Genomic DNA, 25,216 nt, shown 5'->3' with positions numbered 1-25,216 from the left:
TCCCTCTCTCTCTCTCTCTCTCTCTGTCTCTCACTCACACACCCAAAGTGGTGATTTTAACCACTCTGCTGTCCCCGCTGCGCCGGCTGGGGCCGAGCTAAATGGGCTGTGTCTCAAGCTCTAAAGATGCCCAGCTATATATTTAGTCCTGGGTCATTTCCCATGAGGCTCAGGGGGGGAAACTCCCAGCGCGCTCGCTACCTCTACTCTCCTAAAGGAGTGGGCTATAATTTGGTAAATTGGTCAAAGGAGCCACTGTGCTCATGTGAAAGAAAGCACATGGTGCTTGGTGCTGGCAGAGAGAAAGAGCTGTGGGTGAAAGTTGCACCGTGGACACGGGCACGTGGCTGCGACAGCGTTCCCTCATCATGTTTGTTTTCGCGTGACAGCTTTTACAAGAACACAAGAGCATGAGTAACAAAGCAGACAGCTCCTAAACTCAGTCCCGTCGCAGGTAATTAGTGCTCGTCTGTGAATGAGCTGCGTGTTGTGTCCTGGAAGGGGCGACTGATGGGGTCAGCCCTGTCTCATACAACTTGGGTTTTATTTTGGTAGTTTTGGATGTCACTCCTGTTGGTAATAATAACACTGGGCCTCTCAAGTTAATTACTCAGATCTGGGAAAACTGGCGACATCGCTGAAGAAAAAAAGTCTGAACACAAGGAGTCAGACAAACAAAGTCAAACAACGGTGAAATGAATACTGAGACTTTCTGGTGTAAGGATCCAGTTTACAGACCGACTTCTCACTTGATCCCACTGTACCGGCCACACACTGCCTGTGCAAAGAGGGAAAATTTCACTTTCAGTTTCACCTCCAGATAAACATTTGTTTTTATTGTTAAAAAATTGTTGATATATTTTCTTCTATTATCTATTTTCTTACTGATTATAATTATGATGATATCTAATATCTAATAATAATAATAATATCTGTCCGTATAAGGAATCACTACGCTGCAACCAGGCCCTGAGGAAGACCCTGTGGTGGTCGAAAGCGGTCTGTGTTTTTTCCCCTTTTCAGGGTTTTTTTTGGTTACATATTTTACTGTGACATGTCCTAACACAATAAAGGCTTGTTAACTATTAACTGAAGTTGGCCCAGAGGCCTCCCTTTGTTACTGGGTGAGAAAATTATGTGATTCAGCAAAAATAATAATGATATAACTTCACAGACCAATTGTGAAGTAATGTCCTTTAATATTCCTCTGTCTATGTGGGTTTCATCCTTCCTCTTCTCTCTCTGCCCACAACCACAGGATATTGATTCTGAATTATACTTAATAAGAAGTCTGTCAGTATCTGGCTAGCACCTGCAGACTGAATATGCTACAGTTTGCTTCTATTGTTGTTGCAGCTAATAAGCTTTATTACTTTATCTTCTGTTGTGGTCAGCACCCACTGGTATCAATATGAAAACAATCTGCAATGAAAAACATCGGGCTGAACATTGTTCGTCATGTCCCCAGATCTCAGCAGGTACTTCTTTGAGTCCAATGCTTTCATAGCTGATACAAATGATGGTTAAAGTGCGTGTTCCTTCATCTGATGTGTGATCAGTAGCTCATCGTACGATCAGTAGAACTGAAGCGGGTCAGTTGATGGTGACAGAACGCGGCCGTCAGCAGGTAACAACCCTGCGACCTGCTTCATGTTCTCCCTCTGTGCTGTGGAGCAGGAAGAACTGAACCTGACATTTTATCACACCGTTCTTCTGTTATTCCGTCTGTTACTATTTTACCACCACGTTACAGATCAACAGCCTGTATTTAGCTGCTATGAGAAGAAATGCAACATGATGCTCAGCTGACTTGGCCCAAGTTGGCTCTGAGCTAAGGACGAGCCAGAGTCAGAAAATCAGAGAAGGTGCTACAGTAATTTTTTTTGTTCTTCTTTATTCTTTAAGCTCTCTAACCAATATCCACAGTTGGAGAAATTTGTATATTTCACCATTGTTGGGTCTTATTAAGAGCATTGGGTAAGGTTTGTATTTTCAATCTCAAAGCTCTTGGAAACAGAACAATAGTTTTTTCTCTTGATTCTTTCATCTTTGCTAATTACGGCTGAAGACCATCCTGCTGCAGTTTGCTCAGTTGCGTGGTTGACATTCACTGTTGGTTCTCGGTAAAATCAGATTGGAGGTGTTCTCAGATGTGTATCTACAGAGCAGAGAGTTGCAGCGTTGTTCTGATGCAGGGCTGCAGGATTCTGGATCAAAATGAGAAACATGATTGTTTCTCTAAGAGTGAATATGAGGACTGAGGATTCTGCGTCTGTGCTCCTGTCTGCCACAGTATCTTTTTTAAGTGGCACTGAAGGCAAACATTTCAAATTATACACATCATGACTTTGAATGCAGCGCTGACTGATGGTGTCCAGTTTTGGATGTCAGATTTTCTCAGCTGAACATAAACACACCACAAACACAGCCCTCCATTTTGGCTCTGAACACAACTCTACACCCTGTTTGACCCGAGTGTCACTATGACACAGTAAATTCAGGGTCAGAGAGGATGATGTTCTGCCGTGTGATTTTAAACCATTTCATCATTTCAGTCTCTGAAATATACAGTTTATTAAAGCTGAGTCCACTCTTGGCTCTGAATATGTGATTAGTCAGATATTTATTGTGCATGGCTGGAGTTAGGGTCTGGATGGAAAAAGTCTTTGATACCAGCCTCATTGTTCAATTCCCCTTCAGATGTTTCCTTTGAAGAGAAACTGCAAACACTTCCTCTGTTGGACTATTTTGCTGATACGCAACTTCCCAGGCTTTGTGAATTAGATGCCCAGCAACAACACACACACAGACACACACACACACCAGCCATCTGGCTGCAATTGCACAAAGCGGAAATGCACATGTTAGAATATATCATTGTGAGAATAGTTTGTGTCTGTGTGTGTTTTTCTGGGTATGTGCACAATAGGCTCTATTTGTGTGAAGATGCCTGTGGCTGCAAACTGCAGCCTCAGAGCAAATCCACAGTCTGCATTTAGAGCCTCAAACATCAGTCTGCTGTTTCCTCTTCCTTCAGTCCTGGAGGCAGTTCTGCTGGCCTCCATGTGTCTGGTGTATCACAACAACACACAGTTACACACCTGCCTGGCAGAGAGAGGATGAGCAGATCTTTGTGTCAGACGCTTCGGGCTGTTTTTAGACCTGTGTGTCACCGTTGAGGCTGCAGCTCAGGGTAGAGTGAGGAGGATTCGAAGGGCTCTCTCTCCCTGGCCGGTGGTTTAGTCTGGGATTCTGGAGTCTGTGTTTGGGGCCTGCACAGCCAGACTATAATTTACCCTTTGCATTTACTGTTTATATTTCGCTGAAGCTTTCTGCAGTAGCCGAGCATCCCTGGTGTCGCTGCCCAGCTCTCTGTGTGGGACTGTCACTACCAGGCAGGTTTCCACTGTGATGAGCTCTGCCAACATTTTTACAGTGTAACTCTCTGTTGTTTATTTTGATGATGGTGATGGGCTCTGTAGTTTATTTCAAGTCAGTCCCACATACTCCATCCTGCAGTCTTCTCACTAGTTTCCCCAATGTGTACTAATCCGCTGCAGAAAATAGTCCCCAACAAAATGAATATTTCTTCTTGAACCTACAGAGCCCATCAGCAGCCTTATCCTTAAAATCACTTTCCTGATTTAATATTTGATCAAGGAATAATCAAACAAAGCTTTAAAAACTTTTTACACTTTTCTGTTTTTGGTCTCCGCTGAAAAAATGTTGAGGTTCAATGTCACACCCTGCCCCTGCTTTACTCTGTGCAGACAGGAGTCCATGATACTACACCTGTGCTCTGTACCAGAAAGATCTGTCCTCAAATAATGATCACAGAAGCTCAAACTCACAGCCTCTGGTCACTCAGGATGCAGGACGCAGTCCTTTGTTTTACCGTCTGTAGTTTTGTGCCGTCATCCATCCACCTTCCTCTCTGCTTCATATAGATATGACTGGTGTTTATAATACTGGCTATAATGCTTCATTTAGTACATAACATCTTTGTGTGTTAGTCTGAGGTTAGCCCCGTCCACACCAGCTCATGACATCATGGACTGCTCTGATGGTTTTTGAAACTTGACTTTCATCTCCCTCCCTCTGTGCCACCAAGCGCCTGCCTCCCATCTGTTGTTTCCTTTCGTTTCCTGACCGTCCCTTCATCCCCTCTCTGTTCCCTTCTCCTCTCCTTCTCCCTCCTTTTCTCTTTGCGTCCCCCTCTATCTGTTGCCCTGATCCTCTCTCTCTCTCTCTCTCTCTCTCTCTCTCTCTCTCTCTCTCTCTTTCTTCTCTCTCTCTGTCCATAGCTGTATATGGCGTTGAAAAAGAGAGCTCCACGGATGGACTCTCTGGTCTTGGCTAATGAAAGCAGACTTGTCTCTTTGTGTAAATATTTGCACAGAGGGATTATAGATGGTCCCACGCATTCAAGGTGGAGCCCCTCTCCGCTCCAGGCCACATTAGGGCAAAGAATGGTGCTGAGTGTGGCTGTAACATAACATGAGGGGAGATGAGATAAGGTGACATGAGATGATGTGATGTGACACAGCAAATCACAGCGCTGAGTTTTTTAAGGTGTTTCTGAAGTGATGCAGGTGCTGATCTCACTTTTCTGTCTCTTTCTGTCTTTGTCTTTTGGAAACAGGCGCCGAGCAGCGACCTCCCTCTCAAACATGTAGACACCATGGTGAGTTTCTACCTGTTTTTACTTCACTCACTGAAGGAGCCCATTCACTGGCCAGCAGATCACATGTGTTTGATGTAGGAAAGGTATTAATTATGAGAGGATAGAGATCTTCCAGCTGGAATAAATAACAGCGTCTTCTACTTCTTTTACAGCAAGTAAAATCTTAAACAGCTGAAACTTTTTATCAATAAACTCCTCTGTAGAACAGCTTCAGGTGTGTATATACATACCTGATACATTACAAAGTCTAGAAATCATTATCTAAGTGTGGAGTGTCCACAGGAAGTAATGTTTGTTCACTGTTGGCTCTTGGGGCTGACTTTACAGTATTTACTGCACAATGTTTGCATCAAACATGAAGTAACAGCTTTATTCTTTACTGGAAACAGGAAGCAAACAGCTGGTTCTGTTTCCATTACACCTGTGAAGGACTCATCAGATGCTCTGTGTGTTTCCATTAACTTGCTTAATGCGCAATTCAAAATTGCCAAGTTAAAAAAAGTAATGGAAACACATGAATTAAAAAAAAACCTCAAATATCTCAAAAATATTCATACGCTCATGTGAGGTGGTTTTTTAGACTATTCGACTCTGAAGTGGAAAACTTTTTTTTTTAATATAAGTCATTGCGCCGGTTGAATGATGCCCCACGGAGCCAGTTCCAACCGAGAGGCAGACTGCTGGAAATCTGTCGTCACAAGAGGAGAAAGCGAAGCTTTATTCACAAAACATCACTCAATGAAAACACAGACCATACGCAACTGTGTTTTATCGACTTCTGCGAAACTGCAATGGAAATCCGGCCGAGCTACTGATGTGTGAGCAGGGAGATTTTGTCAATGTGACACAATGAGATGCAAAGTTTTCAATTTGTTCCTCCCGCCGTGCACAAAGGCAATGTTAGGGCGTGGTGAACTACATGTAAGTAAACTAGTAGTTTAACTACAGTTTACAGAAGCTTGCTGGTAGTTCAACCACCTTGTGTAATGATTGAAGAAGTTAAATCACTTTTTTTTTTTACCATTTTTTTGTGTAGTTATCTAATGAAACTTTGGGGTCATAAAAGCAAAGATGATTTTTTATGTTTATTTCCCCTGTTGCTTCTCTCTCTGTCATCCTGACACTGTGAATCAGCCCAGACTAGGCTTTTGTCAGCCAGTCCACACCACACACCTTTTTGGAGTGCATGGGAAAAAGCTAAGGAAGTTGTAGTTTGTAGTTTGAACAACTTTTTCTAAGGAACTTTAGTTGACCGAAGTAGATTTCTGCCTCTGGTAGCTTTGCTTTTGTTCTTCCAATGTAAAGTGATCAGTAGCTTCGCTTTCACTGTATTTTATTATGTATTATGTACAACCTCTGCAGCTGCTTGACTAAAATTGTGACTGTTTTACTATTAGCCTGTGTCACATCCAACCTGTGAAAGTGATATATGGGACATTAAAACAGTCAGGATTACTTGACATGAACTAATGACTAATTCTGAAAGTAACAGTTCTAATAAATGTTTTATTGTATTTGTGAAGCAGACGCATCACATCACTGTGTTTTTATAGCTGTTTTGAATGTTGTGGTGTCTCCAGTGGTTTCACCGTGGATGTATTGATCTGCAGCCCTGTACCTGGTGTTCCATCACCTACATGTGGTTGTTATGAGAATATTGATGGAGATAAAATGGTCATCATCACTCTCTCCTCCGTACACTATGTGCACGTTGGGTCAACAAACTAAAAAAATCAGAGAAAGCATATTTGCCTTGGACTCACTTGGCTCTAGTTGTGTGTGACACAACTTCCTGTGAGTTGTATTTTGTCTGGGAAAGGAAGGCTCAAGTAACCAGTTCAGAGTTACCACCCAAAGCCAAGTGCCCACTTTCTCCACAAGGACCAAAATATACACAAATGCACCAGTGTGCCTCTGTGGGTGTGTGTGTGTGTGTGTGTGTGTGTTTGGGGGGGGGGGTTGTTATTGCCATTTCCTTTGCTATCCCTCAGTTTTCTTCTACAGAGGCTTGACTCTCTTTCTTCATGCTGGAGCTTTTTCCCTTTAGAGAATTTGCTCTGCAGGGGTAGAGCTTTGAAACACAGTCATCACTGCACATATGTGATTAAATGAGTGTGTTTGACACATGCTCTATGATCACATGTCTGTGCATTTGCATGTGTATATGCATGTGTGTATGCATGTGTGTCTGCCTGTGTGTGTGTGTGTGTGTGTGTGTGTGTGTGTGTGTGTGTGTGCAGCTGCTACTGTCTGGTCATGGGCATTTGCTGTGTGGTTACACTGTGACGTCTGGGAGATATTTGACCACGCCTCATCGCCTCGGAGCATCAAAAAGATTTGTCTCATGACTGTGTGAGCTCCTCTTGCTTCATTGGATCAGTTTCTACTTTGCTTGGTTTAGTTTGCTTCTGCTTGGTGGTTTTCTTGACTCTTGTAAGTTTATTTATCCAGTTGATCAGAAGCAGAAATTGTTGTTTGATCAGACGGTTGTTTGGAGATGAGGCAACATACGATACTTTAATAAATGAACTTTTCTAAAAGTTTCTTCCTTGACACAGTTCAAGTCTGGTCTTTATGATTCAAATATGTCTTGTATTTGTAACAGAAAGCTGAGGAAATCACAGTAAATATGCAAAAGTGCCAAAAACGTCTATTAGGAAAATGAAAAACCAAAACATCATTCAGGTGCATGGTTATTTGTGAAATCACCAGTGCAAAACACACAAGTCTCTAAAAGGTCCTATATTGTATAAAATGAGATTAACATGTGTTTTTTGATTATAAAGCAGGTCTAGGTTCTATATTAATACTGCGAAAGTCCACAGCCTTTAAATGAGCCGTCAGGACTTCTTGTGATGTCACAATGAAGCAGTCACTGCTTTCAGCCACGCCCCAAGCCACGCCCACCTGGACCCACCAATCAACCTTGCAGAATTTGGTTTCTCTGAGTGTTTATTTCTTAAAACCACAAATATACCTTCTTATGAATTTCAACACCACAAATAAAACACAGAAAAAGTGTAACATAAGGGACCTTTAACGTCACAGTGTGGTTTTGAAGTTGCATAGATGTTCGTGCAAAACCACATCTGGCCAGACATGACTTTAGTCACAAAGTGGTGGAGAGCTACAGTCATCTGATTGTGTTTGTGTACAAACGTATCAAAGCCCACATGTTTGCTGAAAGAGAGAATCAATTTAGATCCGTACATAGATGAAAAAAAAGGGAGGGAGAGAGGGAAAAGCTGAATATGAGGGGGAGAGATAACGTGATGGGAGGCAGAGTTGGGGGGGGGGGACCAGTACACAGACGGAGAGGGAGAGAGAAGGAAGGGAGAACACAGAGCGGACAGAGGGACGGGACAAGGAGCTCTGTGCAGGAGTCTGTTCTGAGCTGGAGCATGTAGTGGTCCACTGCAGGCAGCTGCCCAAAATAGAGCCCTTGGTTCTCCTTTTTTTTTTTTTTCCTCCTCCGCTGTCAGAGAAAAGGGAGAGGTTTCACAGAGGAAGCTTCACTGCCGGACACAAAGCGGTGAGAAACAGAGGGAGCTCCCCCAGAGATGGACCGAGGAGGGTCTTTGAGAAGGCGGCTCTCCTCTTTGAGAGGGGCATGGCGATGGAGTACGGGCCACCTTTTCAGGAAGGTAGGACGAGATGGATGGATGGAAGGTTGGGTGGATGGAGTGTCTTACGAAGGGAGGGTCACCCGGAAAAAAGTAGTCAGCACGGGTGTTGTACTTCTACTTTTGTCATCCGCTCCTTCTCTTCTTGTTTTCTTTGGGTCATAGAATCGTTTCTCTCGTCTCCTTCGCGGACTTTTACCAGCCCCCAACGTCTTCTGCCCTTCCTCCTTCCCTCCTTCACTCCCTTTGCTCTTTCTCAGATGGTTAATTTGTATGGCCTGCTTGTAAAGTCAACCTCCCCAGATGGTTTTCATCTGGAAACAGGCCTGCAGGACCCCCCACTCCAGTTCCCACCTCCTCCTCCTCCCTTCTCCCTCCTCTTTCCACAATGCAAGTTCTCGAAGGAGGGAAACAGGTTTTCGGATGCAGACCGTGTGTTGTTCAGGAGCTGGAGTTGGTTTGCTTCAGAGCTGATTTGAACACAAAAAATATATAAACAACGATTTCCTGTCGTTGCAGCTGTGATTGAACACGTATCTCATGCTTCATCGCAGTTAATTGCTGGAGAGTTCACTCAATTCACAGACTCCTGCTGCTTAGCATAATGATGTCTTTCAGCCTTTTAATGACAGAAACATCAATGTGACCACAGTGAAAGTTATTGTCTTTTTCCTGACCGTAGCTTCATTGCGACGCTTTCATTTACCCACATGCTTGCACTTGAACATAAATATTGTGGCTCATAAAGTTCCCTGCGCGCCACTTCAGACTAATGTGAGGTAAAAACTGTGAATTAACTTCCATCTCTGCAGCACAAGACAAACACCACCTCCTCTGAACTCTGTCTCTGCTCTCCCACTCTCTAATTAAGATGTTTCTGTTTCTTTGTTTGCTCGCTGGTTCGAGCTGGTGGCACCATGTCATTTGTGCTGGAGCCCCAGTGTTTCTCAGACATGTTTACCTTGATGGTTTGATCATCTCACAGTGGTCCACCCACCTCCCCTCATGCTCTGAGTCCGTCCCTGAACCTTTTCTCTTTAGGCTGTTTCTTGCTCATTCATCTCTGTCCTCCTCTGGATACTCGCCGCACTTTATAGCCCCTTGAAACATACTGAAACGTTTAGGCCGGAGCAAAGACAGAAAAGGGGGGGGGGGTTGCTTTATGTCGCCTCAGTCGGGCCATGAACTCATGTGAACATTCACGATGTGAGATGGAGCAAAGAAATGATGTAGATGTGGATTTGCTGGGAAAGAAAAGAACATTGGCAGAGACTGTGTCATCTGATTAGTTCACGTCTGTGTTTGTGCCTGTGTATTCATTCATTCCCTCCTGGAAATTCACACAGTTTAACACAATTGCAATATTGTGAGATCCTGCACTTTTTTTTACATCAGTACAAGGAATGCTTATCTGTTTTCACCGGTCACTGTAATCCAATTTCAAAACTAGTTAAAATCAAGCGTCTACGTCCTTAAAAACAGTGGGTCTGGCTTTGTTTCCCTCTAATGTAGGTAGCTCTAGTATGAGGCCAGATGGGGCTGCAGCCACACCAACAGTATAAATAGCCTCCCTGTTGCCCCACCAAGATCTTAGGGACTTTAAGCAGCGACGGTTTAAGGGACGGCAACGGCGTGACCCGATGACGTAGATTCTATCTCAACACTCCTAGTTCTGTTTCCTTCAGTCTCCACTTGAACCTTTAACATTCACCTTAGTGGGTTCATGATGATGATAGTTTTCTCATCAAGAGGAGGCAGATCCTGGTATGAGCAGTACCAGACTGGCTGGTTTACTCTGGCACTAAAGATTCCTCCTCAGGCTTTCCCATGTCACAAATTGATCATTTTACCATTTCTGATATAAAACCTAAAACTTAAAGTTACATTGTTGGGCTTATTTGCAAATTTTCAGCACATTTTTTCCAAAAAGCTGCTGTAAATTGAGTCATTTTGGGCTTTTGAGAGACAGTCAGCTGGTAGCAGAGCAGAACATGCTGAAACTCTTCCAGGAGTAGCAAGTGTCTGATCTAATGGATGATGATGGATATCACCCCCCTCCTGCATGTGTGCATGTGACCCAAACACCTCAGGGGAGTGAACAAGTCCACATGACCTTTGACCCCTCTAATCGAGCTGGTCCGAGGGGGAGGTGAGACGGGCCAGGCATCGTGGAGCCGAACACAGTCAATCACCTTCAGCCACACTTCCTCTGCGAGCCCTCTCTGCTTTGTTTTGTGGGGGCTGCTGCTGCTGCGTGAAACCATCCCCACATGGTACAGCACAGCATCGTATAAGAGACCCTGTCCCAAAGCGCACTGCACACTGTGTTTACTGTGTGTGTGTGTGTGTGTGTGTGTGTGTGTGTACAGTTTCAGACCGCTGTATTACATCACAGCTTCAGAGCAAGCTGGTCCGTACGTGAGTTTGCCTTCAGGCTCATTGCAGACATATTGAGCTCTGCTTCGTTGCATATTTCTCACTCACTGAGAAACAAGTCAGCATAACTTTTTACGTCTCTTCAATAAAACATCAACACCTTCAAAAAGTCAGTTACTTCCTTTAGCAATCTGCCAACTTTTCAACCATATGCAGATTCAACAACACGATGAACAAGACTGAGCTCCTGTGGTGACTCGGATCAGAGAGCAGCTCTGTGCTTGGACAACAGTAAATCTGTGAAACCACAATCAGTGGAACTATTGGTGATATTATGGACTTTATATTATCTAACATGAAACACACAAAGACCTGTTAGAAGTCTTTATCATAAGAGTGTTTATTCTTTTGTATATTTATAATCTCTATTTATTATGACCACTTTTATGGCTATTTTATTCGTGTTTATCTCCATTTTGATGTAACTATGAGTACGTTTCATTGTGTCCTGATACACAGTGACAATGAAGTATCTCTAGAAGTAGAATTAATCAGAATTATTGATGCTGATGTGCTGGTGTTGGACAGATGTTATGACTTGGTGTCTTCTTCAGTGAATGCACATATTTGAAAGTGATTTTTTGGATATAATATATATCATTGTGTAGGACAGTGATAAAGCTCTGGTGTTTTTCTTTGTGTTTTGCAGGGCTCAACAAAATCCTCAAAGAGCATGGATTCACGGCGCAGACCATCGAGGTGGGAGATCTTCTCTTCTCTTCTCTTCTCTTCTCTTCTCTTCTCTTCTCTTCTCTTCTCTTCTCTTCTCTTCTCTTCTCTTCTCTTCTCTTCTCTTCCATAAAAGGCTCCATTTGTTGCGCTGCATTGAATTTGTTGAATTATTTCAGGAGACAGTCTCTGTTTTCTCAAAAGGTTCAGGAAGATGATGGAGGTGAAACAAATATTAAGCAAACTTTATCCGTCCTCTATCAAATTCAGCCCGAGATATGCAGCATTTGGAGTGAACAGTTTGGATGTAATGGGATATTTGTGTTTTTTTTTGTTGTTTTTTTTATCAGGGGCATTAGTAAAGCAACATGCCCTGCCATTGAACTGGAACTCAAACTGCTTTGTTGGACAAAAGGATATTTGGTGTCGGCCCCTCTCACCTCAGTCTTCAGGGAGTCACAGATGTTGTCGGTTGTGTAATTAATGTGTAAAACTTGACCCCGCAACAGTTCATGCTGACGTGCTGTGCTAAGCTTGAGTGACAGTTTGATTCGCTCACAGTAAACCAAAGAGTTGATACAGGGTTATAAAAACTGTTCACATCATCACTCTTAACAGAATATACAGAGGATGTGTGAGTTCATTTACTGAATGGATTAGAGTCAGTTTCTGTCCATATAAAGTCTGCACATTACAGCATGGTCATTTGCAGTTGTCTCTTATGTAACAGTCTGGCTGAATGATGCAGTAGAAGTAGTAAGTCCTGACAGGCTTATTTACATTCCTATAAAGACTCACTGTACTGTGTATCTGCATGGAGGCTAGTGCAGCGCATTAATACACCACAATTAACAGACAAATCATACTAATAGAAATTATGGATGCAACTGCTCTGTTAGGTAAACGTGCGTCAGACTGCAAACATTATTGCATAAATTCTTAGATTTTGAAATGTAGTGCAGATCCTTCTTACAGCTGATTTCTACATCTCAGCTCCAAAATAGATCTCTGAGCCAGTATCTACTGTTAGTTGAGAGGTTACATCAAGACGCAGCGTTCAAACCTGTGAACCTGAAGTTACAGCTGCTTTTTACATTTTAATGACTTCAGATTGGTCCCTTGTTCTTAGGAGTGATTGGTGATATTCACACCGAGCTTTAAGATTTAAGATTAAGGTTTAAGATATAGGCTATTTAATAGTGTCTGGCTGGGCTGATGCTTTAAAACATATGTATATATTTTTGGCCCTTTAAGGTCCAGCATAACAAGCTGTAAACATCTGGAGCAGGAGAAGCAAAGCGAGTTAAAAGAGGCCGAAAGCTTATTGAGACTCTCAGAGTTTGGTGATAATTTTCTGTGGGTTTTTCACTTTCACATCACACATAGTCTCTTGATCAATAAAGGAGCTATTTGTGAGTTTTGCTATTGTTACATAGCTAACGTTAACATAAGCAGCTGTTTACTTACTAGTCTAGAAGAAAGGTTGCAGGTCCAGCAAACTTCTTTCCTTTACTCGTGAACAGCTGTCCCCAGAGGTGGAAAACAACACCAATGTTAACTCTGTCTCTATCGCATCTTTTCTTCCATTCAAGTTAGCACGCTAACTGACAAAATATATGAGTCATAAATTTTACAAATGAAAATGATCAAATAAGTCCAGGTACTGAGTTTATTCTAGACTCAATTCATGAGAAACTGCAGGTACTCACCAACAATCAGGGAGTATGACAGGTCTGATCACAAGCTTGGATCAAGCAGGGCTCTCAGTATTTTAAATAGTAGAGACAGAAGAGTCCTGGTTATTCATTTTTATTAATAAAAGATATCTGGCAAGATTTCTTACAGCCTAAGGTCTCAGGTTTCCTGATAAAACATTCCTGCTTCACAGTTGGTGTTTGTCCAAATCACAAATGAGATCACTGCAGCGCTGAAATTGAGCGTGTTGAGATAATGCGTCATTCGTCAAATGCGATGTGCAGAAAAAGAGCAATCGCTTCATCTCTGCAGCTGATGAGAAGCAGGTTGGAGCCCAGCCGGTCGGCGCATGCTGGTGGATCTGGACCAGAACCAAACCACAGGTCTATATTGGCCCTGACTGCACCCACAGGCAAAAGACATACATATGCAGAGACAGACCACGAGAAGGAGAGAGAAAAAGAGAGAGAGGGATCAGACGAGAAAAAGAAATATTAATAAAAAGAAAGATCCAGGTAAAAGAAATAATAAAAAAAAGGAAAAGTTTTTGCCAGTTACAAACATTATAAATGTAACAGATATTTATCTCGGCACATGAAAGAGAACATATCAGTTTCTCCTCTATCTGTACTGATGAATAATTTCCAGTAAGCAGGTTTTGAGTGGGTCCAGATGCACAGTACAGAGCAGGTTACAGTATTTGCACGGTAAGGCTGGAGCGATCCTCTCTCCCAGACATATGAGCAATTTCCTCAGGGGCCACTCACTGCTGACAAATGTGGGAAATATGCTGCAGTCTGAGCGCTAAGGGGCTAGACACCCTTTCACTTAACCTCTTCATCTCACCCTCCATGTCTAGTTATTTCTCTCACTCCACCTCCTCACTGTCCCTGTGGACATTTTCTAATGAAGTCTGAAAAAGACAAGATCCACTGAGGCACTTAAAGGAATGAGAAATGTGTCATTAAGCTGTTAAAGAAGGCTGTTGAAATCAGAGCAGTAGTTCAATGCTGTGGGAACATTGTTTCTGAGGGTTAGATGAGAAGATGGATACCACTCTAGTATCTGTCCTGTAAATATACAGTGATATCCAGCAGCTGGTTAACACATTACATCCTCTTTGTTTGATCCGTACAAAAAACAAAATGTAATAGTGACAAAGTGCAGTTTTACAGGGGATTCTGTGCTGTACTATTTCTCAGCAGCTAGCTAGCTGTTTCCCCCTGTTTCCAGTCTTTATGCTAAGCTAACAGGCTGTTTGCCTCAGCCTTATATTTACAGGATCGATATGAGAGTGGTTCTGATCTTCTCATCTACCTTGAGGCAAGAGAGCGAATGAGTATCTCCCAGAGTTTCAGACTCCAAAGCAATAATCTTGAGGCAAATTAAGAAGATAAGGAGATAGGTATTAGATTTTTTTTTACTTTTAATGATCCTACACTGACTCCTTGGAGCTTTTTATGCAAGCGTCGCTGATCTCCTTCAGCGCTCTCATTTTTCACCTGATTCAACATCTCAGCCAACATCACTGGCCATCATGTTGTCGTTTGGTTTGTGAGGTGAGGTATATCCCTCCTCCTCGCTGCACTGCAATATTCTCATAATCTGGCATGATTATCTGCTTAATCTTTTTCCCTTCACTCTGTTTTCCCAACACGGCATGTGTTTAGAGGGGAGAGCTGACATTTTGGAGGCAAACTTGAACCTCTCTGTGGGCTTAGATCTTAAAAGACATTGTGATGTCATTGTGGATGTGGTATTTATGCGATTTGATGCCTTTTCCATATTAGGATATTTGTTCCATGTCGACTTGGAGAGAGAGTGTTGTGTTGTGTTGTGTTGTGTTGTGTTGTGTTGTGTTGTGTTGTGTTGTGTTGTGTTGTGTTGTGTTGTGTTGTGTTGTGTTGTGTGTTAACTGAATCTGAAATGTAATTTGGTGCATTCGGGACATTCGGGACTTTCCGAGAAAACGGCAAACTATTTTTATGTGTTGAGTGACTCTTTGGATGTGGAGTGACAGAAGTTAAAAGTACAAATTAACCTGAAAATTCAGTCCTAATATGATGTGTCATGTGGCATCGCTGTGAAAGAAGTGAGTGTTTCCTTCTTAAATCACAAGAATGAATCACGCGGCAGTGACGTCATCTGTATAAAATATTTCCACCAGAGCATTTCTGTAAAAATAATATTTACTTGGGATGATTTAAAATGTTCTGTATCTACTGTACACTTTAAACAAATGTGCTAATAAAGTACAGTTTTATTACCTAAAGTGCAAATGAGAAAAGCATCCATCACTTTTAACTGAGTCATGGTGAATAAGCCATGTTGGCCTATGTTTAGGTGTAAGGCACAGTCAGGGGTAGGAAATCTGAGTAGAAAATTATAGAAGATAAAAAAGAATTTAAGAAAAACTCTTATTCTTGGTATGCTTCGGTTAAAGCATTCACACAGCAGCTGGCGTGATAAACACAGGCATGTGTATAAATCACATGTGCTGCATTACTTTAGGTATTAAACATCTGTCTTTCATGGTCCAGCAGTCGTTTTGTTTCTGCACAGTGGAGCCGCCAATATGCAAAACTGCCCAGTGCAGTTTAAGATTTTCGAAATAGCCCACAGTAAAGAGTAAACGCTTCTGTTTCCCTGACAGGAGTGCGAGTCTGCTGCAGGCCCTGGATGAGAGCTACGAGCTGGACCTGATCTACATCACAGAGAGGATCATCTCCGTCTCCTTCCCCGGCAGCGTGGACGAGCAGAGTTACGCCGCCAACCTGCGGGAGGTCGCCTCCATGCTGCGCTCCAAACACGGTCACAACTACCTGGTACGGTTTCCTGTCGATTAAATGAAGCAAATAGCGTGAGCTCAGATGGGAACATGGAGCTGCCCAGATCAGCCGATCATCAGCTGGGTTTCCTCACTTACAGCCATATACACATTCACTCAGCAGAGGGGTTATATAACATCTGTATCTGCATACATCTATATACATCTGACACTATTGTTATTGCTATCCGTTGGTCACTGGCCACATCCAAACTGAAAACTCTTCACCTAGAATCTCAGCCTTCAGCCAACCATCTGTCACGCTGTCGATTTCTCCACATTTATCCGGAGTTCCTCTAGTGAGAATGATTCTCAACATTTAAAAAGCTTCAGATCTTTTCTTTTCACCGTTTGACAAACCAAGAACACAACAGCAAAAGTGAAAGAATTGGATGTTTGTCTGTTCTAATATAAGTTACTAATGATAGCCTGGCTTACCTAGATTGGTTACCTAGTGTCAGTTACATGTCCAATCGTTAGCTTATTGATAGCTATCAACATGTTGGGATACAGGTTACATCAGAAAGGCCCTGTTCAGCTGGAGCAGCTGTAACATCAGTCAGTAATGACCTTTATATCAGGCTTTTGGTTAACGTTAGCACTGTCCTTTGTATTTTATAAGTTTGTTTGTTTGTCCTCATTCATCTTTTCTTGTGCATGAATGAAACAAACTGTTTGAAAATACAAATGATAAAGCATAAATCATAAATAAGTCACTTAAACTGTACTAAAGTATAATACTACAGCTAACTAGCTCTACCTGCCAACACAAGAACAATGCTGGCTCTGTAGCTCGATGTCCTCTGCATGGATAATCGACCACTTACAACTAAGGTAGTACGATGTAACAGTGTAGCTTCAGCCTCATTACATGGCACTGAATTAGCATTAAGTCATTATGTCATTTTATGTATGTAGCCATCAAATTAATGCATATTTAAGACTCATCCGAGGGTTTCTAATTCAGCTTGAAACTTTAAAAAGATGGAGCTGGAGATTAAGCTTTCAATGAATTTATCATATTAAATATTAAATTAAATATCATATTAATTATAAAAGTGACAATTGTCATGTCTGCTACAAATGAGAACAGAGTGCCAGCACGCACAGATAAACAGTCTTCTTGTTTAATGTGGTGCAAACGACAAATGTGTTTCAGCTATAATCCATCACCAGTGTAAACAAGAGCAGTAGATGTGACAGATTATACAGACACGTGAGGTTTAAACTCCATTTGACAAAGAGAATACACGATCGCTTAATGAGATACATCCGTGATAAAATCATCCAGCAGGGACACCCTCAAAGAAGGAGGTGTGGCCATGACAACAGCATCACATGATGACAAACAGACCAATATAGATACAACAGATATAGACACAACCTAGTCACAAATGAGAAGCCTGCTTTTGTCTGCCTCTGTCTGAAGTCAGTGAACTTACCACAAACTTTGAGTGGTACATCTGCCACCAGTGTCTCTGTAAACTGTATATGTGTTGAGCTTTACAGGAGTAGCAGCGGCAGCTAAAGGAGGCAGAGATTAGACAATGGTCAATTCATTTGGACTCTCTGAGATAAATAGCTTGAGAAGGAGTGACCAGGCACGCATTCAAAAACCAGCAAAGGATGATTTTTGTGAAAATAAAGAATGACCCACAGGCTAAAATCATGTTTCTCTCTCTTTCTTAGCTCTTCAACCTCAGTGAGAAGCGTTATGACATCAGCCAACTTAATCCAAAGGTAAACCTGACGGCCTCTCTCCTCCTCTCTTCGCTTCTCCCACATATTGTGTGACCACCAGTCTGAACAGCGGTCTCTCTCCTCCTCCTCCTCTCTCAGGTCTTGGACTTTGGCTGGCCTGACCACCACGCTCCAGCCCTGGACAAAATCTGCAGCATCTGCAAGGCCATGGACACTTGGCTGAGTGCGGACAGCCACAACGTGGTGGTCATACACAACAAGGTGAGGGTGAAAGATGAGAGGACGCTGTGAGAAAGGAACAGACAGTAGAGGGTGCTCTCCGGCTCTCGTCAGGACCCCCACTTCCCCCTGAGGCTGCAGCTGTTTTCTGCGTCAGCGTCTGTAACGACGTCCTCCTCGAGTGTGTGTCAGAGTGTGTCTCTTTGTGTGCTTGTTTGGGTTGGGTTGTTTTAGACGAGAGTTAGGAAAGCACAAATTATGGAGGTTAGACACGCCACTCATCATGGCTACTTAGGTTTATTTACCCTTTAACCCTTAACAATGCCATAAAAACTGAATTGACCAATACTTTTCCTGCCTACTTGTATCACATTATACTCTTGTGGCAAGCCACACTCCTCTAGCTCATACCTTAAAAAGCATATCCTGATACAGCCAGGCCAGTGCCCCAGATGTAATACCTAATCATTTTCAAGTTAACCCTGTTGTGCTCCTGACTGTGTTTTGCAACATTAGAATTAACCACGGGATCCTGAGCCTCCCAGCCTCATACCAAGATGTTCCCACAGGGAGGTTATAAACAAGTCGGCTGCTATAACAACTGGTGTTTTTTTTTTTGTTTTTTTTTCTGAGAGTTGAGTAATGCTGGTGATGAGAGCGTGGGCTCAGAAGTTGTGGTGGTCACTAAGGAAGCAGGCCGTGTAGGGTTTCCTCATATCAACAAATCATTTCCATTGGGCTCCATGTTGTTTTTTAAGTGGCCACAATGTTTATAATGTGCAACACTCTTATTCTCCACAGTGATGTTTGCTTTAAAGATGAATAGATGGGTAAAATGAATGGAATTCATGGCCGGTTTGTTGCCATGGTCACACATGCTCTGACTTAAGCTTACTGAACTTCCCATTAACTGCCCCTGCGAGTCATTTTTTGAGCATATAAATAACAAGTACAGTCATATATAAATAAAACTGATATTACTAATGTAAGCAGAGCTTTAAAGGAGTGCTCTTTAGGTGCACTTTTCAGTCTGTAAAAACAGTATTAAAATGTCCGCTGTGGCTCTTAAGGTGGCCTCTAAAGTCTGTAAATATGACCCTGATGATGTCATCGGGGTATCCCCGCCTGGGCTCTGAGACTTTAAAAGTGCAACAGAAAGTCTTTGTTAAAATTGGGTAAATGAAGTTCGAAAGGTTTCTGCGTTTACTGGGTACGATGTGTTTAACAAAAAGATACAATTGGGTTGCATCATGGGAAATGTAGGATCTAGTGTTTTTGAAGTTTGACTAAAGGTCAGGATATCTTGGTCTCTCCTGCATCGTTTTGGACAATTCTTGTTTCAATCTGTCTCTTACGAGTCCTCCTACTCCTTTAACTGCATCAAACTTTAGAAACACTGACATTCAGAAACACAGTTCATTCATCGTGTTATGTCAGTGTATTAAAAGCTCTTTCAATCTCTTTTGGTAGATTAATGCTTATAATTTTATGTTTGGATTTTTGGTGATGGGTCTTCCCCTTGGTTCACATTTGGATGATGACTTGTGCATTTAAAACAACATCAGAATTAAAACTCTTGTGGAGCGAGCAATCGCCACTACCTGCTCCCAGAATGAAGCACATTCAGCAGCAGAGAAAACACACAAATACCACTTTAATCAAATTTCAGTACTATACAGACATGTAAAATTTGTTCTTGAGACACCAACATAACCTTGTATATAAAGTCTGTAGTTGACTCTTGTATGATTGATGTCTTTTCAGGGCAACCGAGGCAGAACTGGAGTGGTGGTGGCAGCCTACATGCATTACAGCAACATATCTGCCAGGTAGGTCTATAATCCCAACTACTGTATAACAATCCAACAACCCAGCAGAGGAGTGAGTAGCTGTAAAATATGAGAGAGGGATGAAAGTCAGGCAGAAAGGAAGCGAGAGGGAGCAGAAAGATGAACCTGTTTCTTGGAAACAGAAAAATAGAAGTGGAAAACAAGAGAGAAGAGGGAGAGACTGTGAGGAGCAGACATGAGAGGAAAAACTAGATAAGCCAGCTCTGTTCATCACAAGACCAAAGCCCACATCTGAACAACGGACAGATGTGATGAAGAGGAGGAGGAGGGGCGGACCATGAGACTGGGGAACAACAATTTTATTTGGAGAAATCCAAAGACGAAGTATTTGATGTAATAATTATGAGCAGAAAGCAAAGAGTTAGATCTAACAGTCGCTGCATCATGAGACACAAATTATAAGTGTCCTCTCTTTCTTTATTTTTATTAGATTTGTTTATAGGTATGCCAAAATAGAATGAAGGTCTGTTACATAAGCCAAGGAAATGTAAAGTGTGAAACAATCAGAGCAGTACATGACTCACTGTTGTTCTTGGAAGAGCAGCGATTGGCTCAATATTAGGAAAATATTTAACACATTCTCTTTCCTGTAAAAAAATTTGATTTCTCTATGATCCCATTATCACACAAAAAGCTTTTGTGAATTAGCCTCCAAAACGGACGTGGCAGCAAAATGCCAGAACGTGAACCAAATATACTCTAGATCTGACCTAAAATCTTGCATTATATATAAACATGTTTCACTGTTTGTGTGGAAGTTATATATTTTTATTATTAAACATTTTTTAGGAATGTCTACACTGAGATTTAAAGTACATATATACATCATCTATTCCTTATAAGATTATTTTACTATTTTTCCCCAGATTTCTTCTTAGTAATGGTGTATTTTTTATTTTGGAAAAACTCATTCAGTAGCTGTTTTTGTGGTAACACCTTTGTGCAGTGTGATGTCTGACATTATGAATGTGAAATTCATGCAACAAAAACAATTCTCTGCAAGTCACAGACGTCTAACATGACATGACCAAGCTGACTGTGGTAGTTGATTATCAGGCTACATAACTATGATAATGCTGCACACATACACGGTTACTATACATTTTTAATAGACACTAGAATGGAAATAAAACTGTTTTAAAAGTAATATTAACCTAATGTTTTCTTGCCACCCCATCTTGCTGGAATGCAGTGCAGACCAGGCTCTGGACAGGTTTGCCATGAAGCGCTTCTATGAAGACAAAGTGCTTCCTGTGGGGCAGCCATCACAGAAAAGGTCAGTCTTATCTCACTTCTTGTTTATAGTCTGAGTTTGACCCCAAAGTGAACTCATGAATTTAAAGCTGCATTAGTCAATTTTTGGCCACTTGAGGACAATGGAACAACCTGCAATTACAAATATACTATATTCAAATATACATATACTGAGGCGAACATTTGCCTCTGCAGACAACAGACACTGACCAACATTTGAATTCATTTGGACAAAACAGCTGTTTGTTGTAGCTGGAATTAGTGTTGGGTGGAGTTTAGGAGGTAGAAAAATCAAAACAATGATTCAAAAGAGGCTGAAAGCTTCTGATGAGCTACTGAGGGAGGAGTTGGTGGTTGGGAGGTTTTTATTAGTAGCAACCTCTCTCACATCATACATAATTACTTGATTCATTGCTGATATAAAAGATATTAATTAGTGCAGTTTTAAAATGTTAAGTTTGGGCTAAAAGTCTAAAAAGTTGTCTGCTTCCACACGGCATCACAAGCTGAGAACACTCATTGTTGTTACCAGAGGTCAAAGCCAAAGACTCTTTGTTGCAATGAAAACAGGATTAAAGCTTCATCCCTTTGTTGTAAAACACTAGAAATCATGATATAATTTGACCCAATGGGACCTATCAACATGTTCATGTCTTCCTTTCCCCTCCCTCTGCCTCACACAGGTATGTGGAGTACTTCAGCGGCTTGCTCTCCGGACACATCAAGATCAACAACAAACCCTTGTTCCTTCATCACGTCATCATGCACGGCATCCCCAACTTCGAGTCTAAAGGAGGTGAGTGTCGTGCACAGGTACCCAGTCACTCATAAGCATTTCCATACACCTTATTTATTAATTTTTTAATTTTTATTTTAAATTGTGTTCCAGGTTGTCGTCCTTTTCTCAAAATCTACCAGGCCATGCAGCCGGTCTACACATCTGGGATCTAGTAAGTCTTAAAACACTTGCGCTCACACTGAAATGCTTTTACAAGATTCCAGGGATAGCGAGCTCGTAATGGCTCAATAATAAAAAACCCTGATTTTCCTTTATGGCCTCTCCCCTAACTCCCCTGCCCCCTAACATACACACACATCATCCCTGTTGCCAGTTTATACTCACATTATTGTATTAATCCAACCTCCCCGGTCGCAGGCTCTTGTTTCCCTACTTTAGATCTCACAATCACTTATAGTGTTATTTGTGATTGAAGAGCCAATGAAACAGAGACAGAGGCATCTGTGTGGACGCCTGAGGGCTTTTCTTGCCAGAGGACCCCGCTGGTTCCCAGGGCCAAACAGGAAACAATGGATTCTATGGCTTTCTGTTGTTGTTTTGAGAAGAGGGGAGGTTTAAGGAGAGGCTTTGAGGGGGGAGCTGCACTGGCCTCAGATGGGTGAGGCATAAAGACATACAGGAGTAGAAAGCTGCTGGGTCCTATCAGGAAAACATGCATGTTTATGTTTGATCCTGCAGTTTCCTTTAATATATTACTAAAAAAAAAAAAAAAAAAACAATAAGCAGATTTAATTTTTCCAACCAGAAGCATCTTGGCTGAGGCAGCATTAGCATGGAAAACTCAACAACTGAAAGTTGCCAATCAATTTGGCAAACATGATTCCTGCTGAAACTAAATGAGAAGTCAAAGTCAGAAAGTAACTAATCTTTTAAAACCACGTGTTTTATCTACATTTTGTTGGAACATTTAGACCCTTGAATGTTTTAGCTAACAGAGGCTAATTTACACAGTCACAGAGACACCAGCATTAACTTTCTGTCCACCTGACCTTTTATGTTTTGGTCTCCACCACCTCCTGAGAAAACGATCAGGCTTTTTAGCTGCCGCCATGTTTAGCAGCTAGTTGTTAACTTTCTCTCTCTGCTGTTTGGTGTTGGGCAGGTGAGCGTACAACAGATTTATCAGACCTTTATTTTTTTACTGAAAACAGCTGTCTGTTTCCTACAGCTGAGTTTGTGGGCCTGGAAACCAAAACACTGAGCTAAAAGAGGCTACAATGCGCCATAGAGAATCAGGTGGTATTTCTCTGTGGGTTTCTAATACAAGTGATTTCGTTTACATTACACAGAGTCATTTGATCCATTGTTACTGTAAATATTTCTGATCCCTGCGTTCCTCCTGTATTTTCTCATTCCTCCTCATTTTTTCTGCAGAAGTTTATTAAGTGTTTTAAAGTCACTACTTCACATAGTAAAGCCTGCTGGTGTCAAACTGTTTCTACTGCGTCCATTCTTACAACAGTGTCAGTACCATAAACACGTTTACAGCATACATAACAACAAGTGTGAAACAATCAGAGCACATACACTTCCAGACTGTCAACCCCTTAAAGCCCCAAATCACATTCCTCCCCACTTTCTCTCACATGCTCCTTATTAGCACTCTCCACCCTTTGATCCCACTCCACCAGTTAGACAATCATGTAGACACTAATACCCAAAATTAGCCCTGGACGGCACCACGGTTACGCTCTGAGATGGCCACTGTTAAAGCAAATGAGGGATTGTTAGTAGACGATGTAGATCATGTGCACATAGTTATACCCGGACAGGCAACATCAGTGGAGTAATGTTGGGTTGTACAGTGTTTATATTCACTGTGACAATGTAATAATGAAAGCAGACACATTATATAACATATAACACGTTGTGGCTTTTCTCTTTCACAGTAATGTTCAGGGTGACAGTCAGACGAGCATCTGCATCACCATCGAGCCTGGTCTTCTTCTGAAAGGGGACATCCTGGTAAGAATATCACAGAAACAGAAACAGCAGCCAATGATATGATAATTATAAAGACTACATCTCAGCATCTCAGCTAAGAGAATCACATTCTCTGAATTTAAACTGGGAAACGAGGAAACTGCTGCAGATTTTTTTTCTCACATGTGAGGCCAATAACAGGGAAAGTTTATTGTCCTACTTTTTCCAGTGTTTGACCTCTGCCAGAGAAAAATAAAAACAAATGGAACCTAAATGTTACTAGCATAGCATGTGAATGAGAGCATCTGCACAAATGTATAGAGGATGCACAGATTTTTTTCTTGTTTATTAGTACTGAGGGAATCCTGTTTTTTTCCAGCCTGATGTTGGGTGTATGTTCTGTATGCATGTGCTGCAGCAGTTTATTGTATCCATTCACAGAAAAAAATAGGGCCATAAAAAACCTGGGGGAAGACAGTTGGCCATGGTCCTGTACTTCAGTTTATAGACCCTCATTAGCACACAATATGTTTCCTGGAAACTATGATGTCGAAATGGCAGCGTACTTCCTTTCCAGCAGCGTTTTGGACACAGTCTGCAATTTAAAGATGATGTGACATCAGTTAAAGTTGAATGTCAGATTTATACTTTTTGAAAAGTCTTTTCTGATTTTGAGGAAATATATAAAACTGCTCCAAATCGTTCCATTTCTAGTTTTAAAATAAAGAAAAAAGGTCCTCAGCAAAGTACCACCTGTTAGTGCCTCTGGCTTTCATTTGCATGTATTTCAGGCAAAGTAACTGCACAGATCAGCAAAGTTTAAAGTTATCCATGAGATGTCCTCTGAGCTTATGATTCCAGCATGGAGAATTTCAAAGGTAGCACTTAGTGTGTGCTTGAGGCTGTCCCATTTTGGCCCCTCAGAGCTGAGCGCGTATCTCATCCTTTATTTAAGAGGGACTAATGGATTCTGCTGAATGCATCATCTGACTGAGCCACTGCCTGCTGATGCTTGTTATTATGCAGATAACACAGAAAATGTGAACTGTGGCCTCATGGCAAAAATGGGAGAGGCATTAGTCAGCGTGGAGTGTGCTCCAGCATTTCAAACTGCAATGGTGTGAGTTTGTGCATTGATTGTATGGCTGCCAAGAAATTACTAATTGCTGAATGGTTAAATGAAAAAAGATAATTACAGAGGAAAATCTTTATAAACATAATTTAAATTTTTTCAGGTTTTGGCTGTTTCCTTCTCTCATTTTAATTCCAAGTTTGGTTTCAACTTTGTTTTAGAGTTTATGATAAAGCTGCGTCCAAAATGTTACAATAAACTTTATAGAGCACAGAAAAGAAACAGTGAAGAAGTTCAGCAAACAGGTTCAGAGCTTTAATGGAGTATTTCTACATTTTTCTTGCTGAGAGTTGGACGAGAAGATTGAGCCCACCCTCACCTCTGTCATCACGATGCTACAGCAGCCTGTTAGCTTAGCTTAGAATAAAGACTAGAAACAGCTCGCCTGGGTCTCACCAAAAGTG

At 41.7% G+C, this 25,216-nt stretch overlaps 1 protein-coding gene across 12 annotated transcripts in view; it reads left to right on the top strand.

The window, feature by feature from the left end:
• Positions 1-25,216, top strand: part of tns1b (tensin 1b) — a 161,797-nt gene that overhangs the window by 98,036 nt on the left and 38,545 nt on the right. For 11 of the 12 annotated variants that reach the window (XR_011687195.1, XM_071472737.1, XM_071472728.1 and 8 more), the window contains 10 exons: positions 4,643-4,684; positions 11,393-11,442; positions 15,761-15,932; positions 17,624-17,674; positions 17,774-17,896; positions 19,619-19,683; positions 20,897-20,980; positions 21,642-21,754; positions 21,848-21,908; positions 23,647-23,722. Coding sequence is in view for 11 of the 12 variants with exons in the window: in XM_071472737.1 (XP_071328838.1) it covers positions 4,643-4,684; positions 11,393-11,442; positions 15,761-15,932; positions 17,624-17,674; positions 17,774-17,896; positions 19,619-19,683; positions 20,897-20,980; positions 21,642-21,754; positions 21,848-21,908; positions 23,647-23,722 (837 nt within the window). In the remaining variant the exon portion in view is untranslated. Of the gene's footprint in view, positions 1-4,642; positions 4,685-8,011; positions 8,329-11,392; positions 11,443-15,760; positions 15,933-17,623; positions 17,675-17,773; positions 17,897-19,618; positions 19,684-20,896; positions 20,981-21,641; positions 21,755-21,847; positions 21,909-23,646; positions 23,723-25,216 lie in introns of those variants that run through there. The other variant, XM_071472735.1, reaches the window with a different exon arrangement.

Source organism: Trachinotus anak, unplaced genomic scaffold, assembly GCF_046630095.1.
Source record: "Trachinotus anak isolate AG129_WGS33_773 ecotype Australia unplaced genomic scaffold, CSIRO_AGI_Tana_v1 ptg000039l, whole genome shotgun sequence".
In the NCBI taxonomy this organism is placed as follows: domain Eukaryota; kingdom Metazoa; phylum Chordata; class Actinopteri; order Carangiformes; family Carangidae; genus Trachinotus; species Trachinotus anak.
This window is presented reverse-complemented; position numbering and strand designations above follow the sequence as displayed.